The following is a 13,811-nucleotide window of genomic DNA, read 5'->3' as shown; positions in this document are numbered from 1 at the left end:
GTAAGAGAGGGGTAGATACTCATCCAGTCAGCATAGATCCCGCTTTCAAGTGAGATTACACACTGGCTAATGTTTGCATATGTCATGTCCCCATAGCTGAAGGAGACTCTCCTCTTGGTGTACTGAAGGCTGGGCTCCATATGTCCCTTCATTGCATCTGGGTTTCTCCATCCTTTCTTTTGTTGCTGGTAAGCACATTATGAAAGTGAGATAGTCTCTTTTACATGTTGTAGTGATGGGGCAAAAGAGAAAAGGAGTAAAAGCGTTAGAATTCTTGGAATATGCATTTACCTTTAGAGGCAGTGTTACTGAACGAATGAATTAATGAATGAACAAATTCATCCTTATAAATGTTGTCTCTCTTATTGTTGACCAAGAGCAGGACAGCATGCTGCCTCTACATGAGGCAGTTCCAGATCCAGTGCGTTTCCTGGGGTTGGCCTTGCCTGAGTGGCAAGAAGGATTGACGGCTAAGAGGACAGGTCACGGTGATATCACGGAATTTGGAATCATGATTAAAACATGGTTTAGTGTGAACTGTGGCTCTGCCAGTTACTGTCTGGGTGAAGTTGTGCAGTAGCTTTCTGAACTTTACCTTCTCTATTTGTGAACTGGGTGGTTAATAAATGGCCCCATAGCGCTGCTGTGGGAATAGAAGGTGCCATGGGGCAAGAACTCCTGACCAGTATTCTGAGATGGCTGCTGCTACCAGTTATGCCCACTCAGCCCTGTCCATGAGGAGTGAAGCAATTTGGTGCATATGATGACGGTGATGATTACAGTGATGATAGTGGTAAAAACAACAACAAAAACAATCACAGTAATGCTTTTCATTGATAGCATTACAGACCACTCATCAGCCATCAGGCACTGCTCCAAGTGACTTACATATATATTACCTCATTTCCTGATAGGGCAGGTGCCATTATTATTTCCATTTCACAGAAGAGAAAACTGAATGCACAAGATGGGGAAGTAACTGGCCAGCTGGTAAGTACTGGGACTGGAGTTCAGACCCAGGTGGTCCCACCGAGTCCATGGCCTAACAAACCCCTTTTATGTCCAGAACATTCACAGAGATGGGACCTGGGGAACTGTGGCTTCAGGGAGATTCTCTGAGCCTTCTTCCTTCTGCTCTGGTGTGACTTGTCTTCCTCCTTCCAGAGTTTCTAAGCTACTGATACTAGTTTATGAAATAAAGAAAGGAAACAGCAATTACTAATGTACTTAATTATGGAAAAACAATGGTCATTCCTTTTTAGCAGTGGCCTTCCAACTAATAATGATAATAGTTTTTATTTATGTGCCCCATACCTTACATACATAATCTCTAATCTTTACTCTTAACCATGAAAGACAAATGCCCATTTTCAAGTAAGGCAGCCGAGGCCCCGAGCATTGAGGTTGTGTCCCTGAGGGCTCCCTGCCTGTATCGTGGTCCTGAGCTGGAGCCACAGCCCGGCTCTGCCATCCCTGCTGCGGATGACAACCTCCTCCTATTTCTTCATTTAAATACCAAACAATCCCCATATGGTTCCTTTGGTTTCAGGCTATATCACATCTGAGTCACACTTGGCTAATTCATAGTCATAACATGGCATGAGCGATCACTGTTGTATAACAATAGTAAGCAGTCCAAGGATTCTGCACATACAGACTTTGCAATCACTCAGACAGGTTTACAAAGAATAGACCAGGCAGACTTGGTCTACATAGGGTGTTTGTGAACCATGCCACCAGCAAGTATCCCTGGTCCCAGGGAAATGGAAGAAGAGTGGGTGGGTTGCTTACTTACTCAGTCTTTCTGGTTGAGCCTGGAGTGTCAGGAGCAGTTGGGCGTCTCAGCTACTTAGAAGCTGCCTGGTATTTCATGTGTGAGGTGCCACCTGTGCCATTCTATTTTAAAATGATGGGTACTAGCATCTGTATACATAATTTAAAATAAATTTACATTCTTGTTTTGCCTGAGATGGTAAGCTGGTATACTGGTGTGACTAGACTAAAAAAAGTAAGGATTTAAGGAAGGGTTGAGAGAAGCATTCTATACCATTTTAAGATTCAAAATTCTTAGTATGAAGTTTTTTCTGTTAAAGCTAAGTGAATGGTTGGATAGATCTCTAGAGACACAGACAGACAGACAGATAGATAGGAAAGGAAGGAGAGACCAACACGTGGAAGGATAACAGTTTATTTTAGGGTAGAGAGATTGTATATGCATTTATTTTGTTCATATTTTTTCAGTCTTTCAAAACTTTTCTATAACTAATGAAAGTGTGAAGTTGGCAGAGACCTGAAAAAAGCCTGGAGAGGTAGACAGGGCCAAGTCATGTGATAGTCTTTACCATTCTCCATTATATGTCCCCATTATACACCTCTTTCTGGGCTCTTGGAGGGTTGTACCTTCTCAAACAGTGCAGTTACATGAGTTGCTTTGCCAATGAAATGTGAACAGAAGCAGCCTCTGTCACTGCTGGGTGGAAGCCATGGGGAACCCTGTGCCATTGCCAGACTCCTTTCCCCACCGTGGAAGTTGCTAATGTTATAGAGATAGAGGCTTCATCTGCCTGAGCCCTGGCTGCCATGATGAACATGGCCCACGATGAACTTGGCCCACAATGAACATGGCCCCACGATGAACATGGCCACATGATGAACATGGCCCACGATGAACTTGACCCACGATGAACATGGCCCACGATGAACATGGTCCCATGATGAATATGGCCCCACCACCCTGGGATGGATATGGAACATGAGCGAGTAATAATCCTTGGTGTTTTAAGACACAGAGGTTTGGTATGTGTGTGTGTGTGTGTGTGTGTGTGTGTGTGGTGTACTTTATGGAATCCTGTGCTGACTGACACAGAGACTCTGTGTGAACCAAGCTGAGGAATCTGGATCATATGTTGTTGGCCATTCTGAGCTGCAAAAGGATTTTAAGCTGGGACTTTGTTTAGCCAATCCAGAGAGCAGATCTGGCCAAACAAGGCTGGATGGCATGTGCTAATTCTAGCACCTCTTAATAGAAAGGTCAGTGGTTCCTTTGTGGTGATGGAACATTTCTGTATCTCAAATCTGGTGAAGGTAACATGAATTTATATGTGTGGTCAGATGTCACAGAATTATACACAAAGGCATTACAAATAAAGAAATTAAGTGCATCTGAAAACTGATGATATTTTAGTAGTGTCTGATGTCTAATAAATTCCACTCTGCCAGTGTCAATGTAGTGGTTCTGATCATGGCTGAGATGTCACCATTGGGGATGCTGGGAGTGGGCACTATAAGTACTACTTCTTGAGAGTCTATAATTAGTTCCAAACCAGAGTTGACAGCAGCAACAAAAGTTCATGAGCTAAACCATGAAAGTGAATTGTGGTCAGTCCCAGATTCAAGGCCAGGCGTGGCAGAAAAGCTCACACTGGCAAATTGAAACTCTTGCCTTCACCTCACACTCCACAGGTTATGCCTCAAAAAATGGGACCCACCAGCCCCTGCATTTTCATTTAGAGCATGTCTCATTATAAACACTTTTTAAAAAAATATATTTTATTGATTTTTTTACAGAGAGGAGGGGAGAGGGATAGAGAGTTAGAAACATCGATGAGAGAGAAACATCGATCAGCTGCCTCCTGCACACTCCCTACTGAGGATGTGCCTGCAACCAAGGTACATGCCCTTGACCGGTATTGAACCTGGGACCCTAGAGTCCACAGGCCGATGCTCTATCCACTGAGCCAAACACTTTTGTAAAGTTGCTAAAGTTCTTAGGTAGTCAGAAAAGGAAATCTCCCAATACACACACATAAATACCCTCTTCCCCCATTCTAAAAGCTGTGTTTTGTTTTGTTTTTCCACTGGATTCACTGTATTGCACACAGTTTTACTACATTTCTCAGGGTCGGTAGTAGCAACAGAAACCTGATACCGAGGGCAGAAGAATTACCTGAGTAATAGTGTGCAGACTTGAATCACTGTCCCCAGGAGCCTAGTAACCCACAGCCTGTGGATTAGTCTGTTGAACTGCTTGATGGTTTGTGACCCCTTGTTCCCCCTAGAGGTGTACATTCTGATTTTGTTCTTATTAGTAGTGGCAGCTCTGTGCATTATTTTAAAGTGAAAGGGGAGGACCAACAGACAACTTGCCAACTGTAAGTTACACACACAGAAGCATGTGAAAGCCCCCTTGGCCATGCCATCTTTATCCTTGGAAAATTGCTTTGGGGTCACCTTCTGGGAATGTTCTCCCTATTTAATGCAGAAATATGTACATGCATTTTTATAATATCTCCTGGGGTTTTTATTGGGGTTTGGCTGAGAGGAGTAGTGTCTACCCCTCTTTCCCCAGCAGAATAAACACCTGACTCCCCTTTTAGGTGCCCTTGGAGTTCTGTCAAATCCTGTGCATGGTCCTGAGAGTCATGCTCCAAGTGAGTGAGGCTGGGCCCAGGGATGCAGGATGAGGGGAAAGGACACTTTATTGCTAACTCTGAAGGTCAAATCAGGTGGATGAACATTTTTGAGGCATAGGAATACTCAGGGGAATAAGTTAGCCTTTGACAGACTTTACACTCTGATTTTAACCACCAGATAGATATTGGTTATTCAGACAGAAAGTGTACAGGGTTTTGATCCTCATCTGGAAGTCTAAGCTGTCTACACCAGCTGCAGCCTCACTCAAGTCCATTCACTTCTCCTGGTGGCAATTTCCTGCTCTCTAGACAGAGGTGCACAGCCTTGCCTCACTGTGGATCCTCCAGCTTGAACGTCCCTGATCTTAGGAAACCCTAACAAATACTGTGTTTTAACTTTTCCCATTTCCTAGGCCAAATTAAATGCTCCTCCTCCTTTTGAAACCTGCACGTTTGTGCATCTGCTACTGCATAATGAATGTAAATCTATACTGGCCAGCCCTTTGCCACTGATATGCTGTTAGGTTTGGGGAAGTCATAGAATCACTCTCTGCCCGCTTTCCCTAGAACTGGGCTCTGTGATTAGACATGGCCTGGGTCCTACAGGATATAACAGACATCTAGTCTGCCATGGTCTTCAGGGCAGACCCTTGCATATCCTTAATACCATGCTGCATGGCAGTCTACCCAAAGCACCATTTATTGCAGGCTGGCACCAGGAGAAGAATTGGGCACAGTAGATGTTTTATCTCTCTCTAGTTAAATTTACCTTATACCTCCTCTCTTCCAGACAGGAAGGCAGGTGCTTTACACTTATCCTCACAATTCTGTGAGTAGGTCATTAATAGTCACCTTTTACAAATGAGGAAATTGAGTCTCAGAAATGTTACCTGGCCTCAAGGCAGGCTGCTCCTCAGCTGTCTCTGCCTGATGTTTATTATTCAAAGCTTGGGAGCTGGGTGAGAGCCCAGGACCTTGGCAGCCAAGATAAACTGCCCCATATCCACCGAGCATCCCAGCATGGTCTGTATCCATCCCTGAATAGGACAGTTTGGTTGGAGGATGTTCTCAGCAGTGCTGTTTGCATTCACCTTTCCTAGCCTTAGAGGTGTCCTGTTATTCTCCTTAGTCTTCCTGTAGCCTCACCGTCTAGACAAGAATTCCCAAGTCAGCCATTTGTTTTATGGGGGCTCTTTTACCTGAATAGGCAGGTGGCCTAGCATCCTATCTTTGGAGGAGGTAGGTCTATGAACTGATAGTATTGAATCTCACACCCTGAAGTCCAGCCAAACTAAAAATTGGGAGTGCCTTTCACACAAGGCAAGTCTGAGAGGCAACCCTGATCTTTCCAGAATTGTGCTGGAGCCGTCCAGTGGAAAGTGATGCTTCAAAGCCTGACTGCTCCAGCCCTTCGAGTTCCTTTCCAAGAGGGAACTTGGGCTTTCGTGTCAGATTGGCTTGACGTTATGCTTGCTACCTGCACTTCTTACCTCTTTGATCTCTTATAAGATGCCACATTGAAAAGTGGAAAATATAGCCCATTGCTCAATTGTGAGGGTGAAACTACATGGTGCATGTAAATGCTCAGCCCATGGGAGGCTCTGAATAGACAGTAGCCATTATGAGCATCATTATGATAATCCACATATGCCCCGTCTGTAGAGTTTTCTGGGTTACTAAACCCCGGAGATCTGAGTTAGTCATGATCCTTCTGTATAAATGACTTTTGCCTGCTTTTGTACTTATTATAAATAAATTGTCTTTAATTTTTGTTGTTGTTAATCCTCACCTGAGGATATATTTCCGTTGAGTGGAAGGGAGGGGGAGAAACACAGAGAGAGAGAGAAACATGGATGTGTGGGAGACAAATCGATTGGTTGCCTCCCACATGCGCCTTGACCAGACCAGGGATTGAGCCTGCAACTGAGGTACATGCCCTTGACGAGAATAGAACCTGGGATCTTTCAGTCCATGGGCTGTTACTCTGTCTACTGAACCAAACCAGCTAGGGCTATATTGTCTTTAATTTTTGATACAGTCTTGGAGGAGTAATTCCAGAACCTGCATGGCAGCTTTTGAGATTAAAATGTTGTCGGCTGAATTCTTGCCCCAGCCAGCTGTGTCCTGGTGTTCCTATCACTCCAGTTTTTTAGGATGCAGATTGAGAGGTGATACGGGAGCCTGAAGACCCTTAGGCGCCTCTCCTGTGCGCTGCGTGAAGCAGCACAACCCCCAGCCTGTAGTTTCAGCAGAGGCCCGGCCTCACATCCTCCCTAAACTTGGCAGTAAAAGCCCTGTTCTTCCATTCATTTTGATGATTTATATTCTCTCTGGGCGTCTAATATTAAACAGGGGAATTCCGACATGTTCCATAACACATTTACTGTAACTTGATACCATGAACTAAACTTGCTGTTATTTATCATTTCTTTTTATTTTCTCTCATTCCAGCATAAAGCCAAGGTAGAAGCAATGACCCTGGACCTCGCTCTGCTCCGTAGCGTGCAGCATTTTGCTCAAGCATTCAAGGCCAAGAATGTGTGAGTGTTCTAGTGGAGGGTTATAGATCATAATATCTTACTATTGTAATGTCTTTATCAGATGAACATAACTGGGAGAACGCAAGGCTGTGGTGTTGTCTTGGCGTCCAAGCTGGAGGCTCATTTATATTGGCCCAGTTAAGATGTACCATATTTTCCTGACTCTCATTATGATATGTGTCATCCATCTATTAACAGCCTCCCAGATAAAAAGAAAAGACACAATTAAAGCACTAGTAAAAGTGGCTAATAAAAGCCAGATGATCATAAGGCACATCCTGCTTATGGACATTTTTGTAGTCTCCAAGTCAAGGGAAAGAACATTTTCATTGCACTCGGCAAGAGGACATCTCAGCTATCCAGTACGGCAAGGGAGCTGGGGTTCAGAGCATGAGAAGGAGGTTCCACTGTTTTTCAAACCTGCCATGATTTTATGGTGGTGTGTGAATGTGGCTCCAAAAACATGGACTCCCATCATGAAAAACTTACTCCTTTTTTTCATTCTTTGTTAGTCTTTCAGAATGCCTGAAGGAGGAAGCCTTGGCCAGAGGCTGACACATTTTTATACCATTGCATGTTAACCTCTCTTTCAGACAGAGATCAGGCCTCAGATCCAATGCTGAGGCAAGCAGTGGTGGTTACCTCCATTTTAATGGTAATATTTTGTGTCCAAGTGTTTATTTTTATGGTTCTCTCATAATTTTTAGGACAGGCAATACTGGCTTCTTATTTAACTTTGGGGTTTGAGTTTCATTAAGAAGTAACTTTCAGTGGGTTGAATTATTAAACATGAGGATTAAGTTAATATTAGTAGAGGTGCCAAGGATAAGATAGTTCCAAAGGTGGCACCAGTTTTCTTGACTGAATTTGGAGAACTCTGGTGCATGACAAGCTATCTTTGCATTAGACTGTTAGGATCATGAACGATGGGTGTAAGGGGAGGTATCCTAAACCAAATATTTATATGGCACTATGTAAATCTGACCCCTCAGTGCTGTCCAGTATCCAATTCTTCTCATGTTTCCCTCAATTTCCCACTCAGCAATTTTAGACGGTTAAGGAGTCTGTTCTCTGAATCCATTTCTGGATCAGGCAAGTGGCCTGAGTCCTGGAGGTTGAAGGACTGAGTTAGAGTCCTCAATGAGACTTGCACCATCCCCTAAGTGCAGGCTGCGCACTCACAGGAAAACTTGGATAACAACCCTAGTTTGCCAGCAGGCCTGGGTGAGCCCAACCATGTGTGCTCTCTGTAGTGTTTGGCAATATTAGCGCTGGCCCTGCCCAGAGCTCTCAAGGAGCCTCAAGTTTGGGTGCAGCAGTAGTTTTTAATATTCACCAAAGGATATTTTTTCTATTGATTTTTTTTTTCTTTTGAACAGAGAGTGGAGGGGAGAGAGGCCGACCAGGAATCAAACCCACAACCCTTTGGTCCACGGGCCAATGCTCTCACCACTGAGCATAACTGGCCAGGACACCAGTAGCTTTTAAGTAAAAGCTACTTTGCTCACTTACACCTTTATCATTTATTTATCTATGTGTTCATTCACTTAACATATGTGTAGTAAGTGTCTCCAAAGCCTCAGGCACTTTTCCCGGTTTTGGGAAGAGAGGGGTGACCATTGGAAGCCAAGTTATGCTGAAGCAAGCCAGAATATCATTTGTCAGGAAGCAGTGTTTTGTTGCGAAAGATAATAGTAATAAGAGTAATCACAATAGCAGCAGTCGCAGCTCATTTATGAGTGGTTATTATGGGCCTCACACTTAAGAACCCTTTGCATACATTTTCTGGTTTAATTCTCAAAGCAACCCTTTGTGGTAGGTGATGTGTGGTATCTCTATTATACAGATGCAGAATTGGAGACCAAAAGAGTAGGTCAGTTATTTGAAGGCAGCTGGCTGGGAAGCAGAGGGGCTCTGATCCCGTGGGGTTCCTTACTCCTGCTTCCCCTCCATGCCGAACTGTCCTTTCTTTTACATGGGGTGAAACCAAGATCAGAGAAAGTGAGTGACTTTCACAGGCTCACTTGGCAGGTTGGCAGCAAATGTAGGGTTTTTATCAAGCTCTGACTTTTTTGCCTGCTCCTGACACCACACTGCTCCAGCAAGAGCTTAGATGTACTGCCTCTCCTCATGTCCTCCCATTCTGTGTCAGACCGCATTGTGAGCAGGCGGTTCTGCTGGAGAGAGCCAACTGTTACATAATAGCACTGTGTTCCAAGTCTTAACAGGACCATTAGTTTTTAACCATTAAGTAGTTCAAAAATCATCACATTCAACTGCCTTTTGTAATCACCAAGCCCCAACTTCTTAGAGAAAGCTATCACCCATTTTGCCCTAATCTTAGATTTTAGCAAATGACTTTGAATTTGTATATTTCTGGGTTCAGAAACAAGGGTGATTTTCCTTTTAGCAAACCCTGTACCACAAACCTCTTTTTTGATGTCTCTCGAGAGTACAGTGTTTTACATGTTTTAGAGAAATATTGTGGTGGGGAAAATATGCATAAAAAAAGCGAGTGATTTCAACATTTGAAATCCTGCCAGTGAAATCTCTCCTGGATAGGCAGGCGGCAGTTCAGCGCTTTCAGGTCTTTAGATACTGAGAACTGTCAGAAGTGAACTTAAGTGCTGGTGACTGGGCTGCCAAAAAAACATGTGTAGCTCTATTCTTATAATCACCTCCCATCTTTAGACATTAAAATTTCCATGTGTGTAAAGTATAATGACAAATGAAAGTAAGGCTGCCAGTTCAGAGCCAACCTCTTTCTGTGTTGGGGAACTGAGGAGAGGAAACACCGTTACATTTAAATTTCATGTGGATGCCCCCATTCCATATCCCATTTTCAAGCCTGTCTGTAAGCACCCCGGAAGTTTTTCAGGCTCCCTTTTCCTGCGTGTCTTCCCTGGGCTCACATTCCAGCACTGCAACATGCAGCATCTTGTGTAGACTGAGGCCCTGAGAATGAAAAAGGTAGAAACAGATGCTCAATGGAGACCGTGGTACAAGACTTGGCTCACTGTACTCTGGAGCCACCCTCCATCTGCCTTCTAGTAGGAGGAGATGCGGACTGGCCTATTCTGGGAAATCATCTTCTGTGTTGGGGGTGGGAATGAGGCCATTTCAAAATGAGCACTGCTAATGTGATGATGCAAAAATCACTTTTCCTTTATTTTTTGTGCAAGGCAATGTGCTAAGCACATTTGTCTTTAAATTCTTACAGGAACCCTGGGCATTAGTCATTTTTACCTCTATTTTACAACTTGAAGGTCCCAGCTTTTCAGAGAGAGTCTAAATGGCTTTCCCCAGGTTAGCAAGTTGTGGGTTCCAAAATTTGAATCCAAGTCTGAACTCAGAGAGACTCCTGTTTTTGTTAATTCTCAGACTCCAGTCATAGTTTTCAGGGTCGATATCTGTATTGGTATGTATTGCTGAGTAATATGTTACTTTGTAATTTAGTAGTCTAAAACCACTTAAAACAATAAACATTCCTATTCTCTCTTCCTCTTTCAGCTTGTTTAAGTCAGTATTCGAATAATAAGGTCAATGCATTTTTAAAAATATATTTTATTGATTTCAGAGAGAAAGGGAGAGGAATAGAGAGATAGAAATATCAATGAGATGTTTCATCCTCTGTTGGCTGCCTCCTGCATGCCCCTTCCGGGGGTCAAGCCAGCAACCCAGGCATATGCCCTGACTGGGAATCACAACGTGACCTCCTGGTTCATAGGTTGATGCTCAATTACTGAGCCACACCTGCTGGACAAGGTCAATGCATTTTAATAAATAGTTTTTCCCTCAAGTATTTTTCTTAAAAAAATTAATGCAACATACAAGGTGGGGCAAAAGCATTTTTATAGTTGTGCATATGGAAAATAATATAATAATTAATAAATACTAATTCAAATATTTCAGGTACTCACAACTATAAACCTACTTCTGCCCTACCCTATTTGTTGAAGGGCCCAGATTGTCCTCTAGAGTTTTCTGTAATCTGTACATTAGTGACTGCATACCTGGGGTGTCATTTAACATGTTCTAGTGTCAACTATGTTTCCTGTGACATGGTAGCTAAGTCTAGAGGCTTGAACAAATTCCTGTTTAATTTTCTGGCAAGCATAGCTCATAGATGGTGAAGTCTTCCATCAAGAGGGCACATATACCTGGTTGATAAAGCCAGTTTTCTCAAGGCTCAGCACACCTTTACCAGCCGCTTCTTCTGGCCACTCTCTCCTGGTCTGCCTACCCCATTTTCATTCACTTATTGTGTTATTCTCCACTCACTCTTCTGGGTGGTCAGCCCAGGAAGCCTCAGCCTGCTTCCAGACAGTTGTCCCAGGAGTTAGTGATGGTGGTGGTCAGCCAGTGTGTCTCAGGTCGAATTATTTTGGGCATTACTGGAAAGTTCCAAACCAAAGGCTGTGGTAAATCCCAACCAAACTGAGTTTTGAGGGATATTTTTGTTTCAACTGCAATCCTGGAGTGTAGCCAGACTCCACACTGCCTGGCAGCGGAGGCATCCATCAGAGCATGAGGACTGGGACCCTTACAGATCATTTGGACCACATGTTGGGATTTTCTGTGATGGTTCTGGAATAGTAACATGTTGTTTGTGGCGATTTTGCACATTTTCACCCCTAGTCCTATGCCTAGTTTATTGAGAAGCACCCATTTTGAATAGGGTCTGGAAGAGCTCAATAGCTCTGAGACCTGGGAACTCCATAAATATTTTCTTTTTCACATGTTTTATAGTTTGACTTCCATATATTCCTGAAATAATGAATACCAGGGTTCCAATCCTGGAATTTTAAAAGTTGGTGGTGGCATGTAATGTATAGCAAATCCAATTGCTTGCAACCCAGTAACCAATCAGCTCTTTTAATTCTGACCAAGGTCTTTGGTTCATGATGGAAATTAACTGAAATTGATAGTAAGTTCATATTAACATAATACATGCAGTTCTGAAGGTTTCTAGAACTTCATTGTTGATCATGGATTTCTATTTTCTCTTCTTAACTTTCTGTCTAAAGTATAATTTAAATAAATTAGGCTTCCTTAATTTTAAAGAAATAATATAGGATAGTAATGTTTAAAAGAAAAGATTAAAAGTTTTCTACCCCACCTTTACTTTTTAAATATTTGAAAGAGAAAAATCTTTAACAAAGTTATTTATTTTCACTTTTTACTAAATTACTTTCAGAACTTGCATGTACTAATCCCAGATATAATATTCTTGGATTCCTATTCCAAATTTTGCTGTCTCAAATTCTTCTATGGAAGTGGGTGGGCTATAAATTATAAATAAATTCCAAATTTTGAGGGATAAATTACCCCGAAGACCATTGTGTAAATTATGGCTTAATCTTTCTTTCTCTCCTCAGCTTAACTTTAAGAATAATGTTTTAGCCAACATATCTGCATTACTCTTTGCTCAACATGAGAAATCCATTTCTGGTTTGCCTAACAGAGGATCATGTTGCTTTGCTTTTCTACACTGTATGAAAACTAAAATAAATAAAAACAAAGAGTCAGGTTTTAGTTGTAATGAACTTTCTGAATCTTTATATTAATTATGACTCTTTAAGGAAAAAATTTAAAAGTCTGTAAGTTAGTTTTCTGCCATCCCATACATTTTCCATCTTAAGTTATTGAAAAATCATATTGTGAAACATTTAATATATTTACAAACATCAGGAAAGAATGCTTCCCTCAGAAGTAAATTTCTAATCTTCTGAAAATTAACTTTCAGCATCATTTGCTTTTATATAATTCTTTAGAACTCTTTCTAAAATATACTGTCATTCCTTAATAAACAGAAATACTAACTTTAAGCAATGCAGTATAGTACAGGGGTAAGCACACTTTTGTATAAAGGGCTAGAGAATAAATACTTGAGACTTTTCATGCCATAAGATCTCTGTTGCAGTTAACTCTGGCTTGTAGCATGAAAAATACATGGACAATATTTAAATGGGTGAATATGACTGTGTTCCAGTAAAACTTTATTTATCAAAACAGGTGATGGGCTGGATTTGCCAAGGGCCACAGAGTGCCAACTGCTGGTGTAGTGGAAAGAATACAGGGTTTTGGGATCAAGTGAACTTGGATTTAAATCCCAGCTCTACTACTTACTAGCTTTGTGGCCTTGGGAAAAGTCTTAGCATCTCTGGGCCTCACTTGCCAGATGTATATAAAGTAGAGGATCATATATACCTGTTAGAGTTGTTGAGGAGAATAGCCATAATGTATGAAATAACCAGATACAGCTCAGTGCACTGTGCCATTGACTGTTACTAACATGTATTTTTTATCATCTTGATTTTTAAAAATATATTTGTTTATCATCTAATTTTTTAAAATGTATTTTTCTTCATTTCAAAGAGGAAGGGAAAGGGAGATAGAAACATGAATGATGGAAGAGAATCATTGATCAGCTTCCTCCTGTGTGCCCCATATAGGGGATTGAGCCCGCAACCCAGGCATCAAACTGTGACCGGGAATCAAATTGTGACCTCCTGGTTCATAGGTCAGTGCTCAACCACTGAGCCATGCCAGCTGGGCAATCCTAAAATTTTAAATAATACATATAGATAAAATAGAAACAAGGAATTGACTCAAACAGGAAAGGGGAATAAAAATAGACTAGTAAGATGTGATCATAGAGGAAGAGAGTCTATCTCATAAGGTCTTTCACATTAATTAAAAATTGAGCCTAAGAATGAGCTTTGGGATTCCTGGCCAGCCATCAAGAGAAGAGAGGAATTCAGCTTCACTTTGCCCACAGCAAATAAGCATGACAAGATCAAGCAGAAAAGGTTGTTACTATAGTGAAATTCCACTGAGGACCACAGAGTACTGATTA

At 42.0% G+C, this 13,811-nt stretch overlaps 1 protein-coding gene across 1 annotated transcript in view; it reads left to right on the top strand.

Moving 5' to 3' along the window:
* The window catches only part of WWOX (WW domain containing oxidoreductase), a 924,942-nt gene that overhangs the window by 229,320 nt on the left and 681,811 nt on the right, over positions 1-13,811 (top strand). The window contains exon 6 of the mRNA XM_070398316.1: positions 6,864-6,952. Coding sequence (XP_070254417.1) covers positions 6,864-6,952 — 89 coding nt within the window. The remainder of the gene's footprint in view (positions 1-6,863; positions 6,953-13,811) is intronic.

This window comes from Myotis yumanensis, unplaced genomic scaffold (assembly GCF_028538775.1).
Source record: "Myotis yumanensis isolate MYYU_CA2020_CCGP unplaced genomic scaffold, mMyoYum1.0.hap1 SCAF_18, whole genome shotgun sequence".
Lineage (NCBI taxonomy): Eukaryota > Metazoa > Chordata > Mammalia > Chiroptera > Vespertilionidae > Myotis > Myotis yumanensis.
Note: the sequence above shows the minus strand (reverse complement) of the source record. Positions and strands in the feature narration are given on the sequence as shown.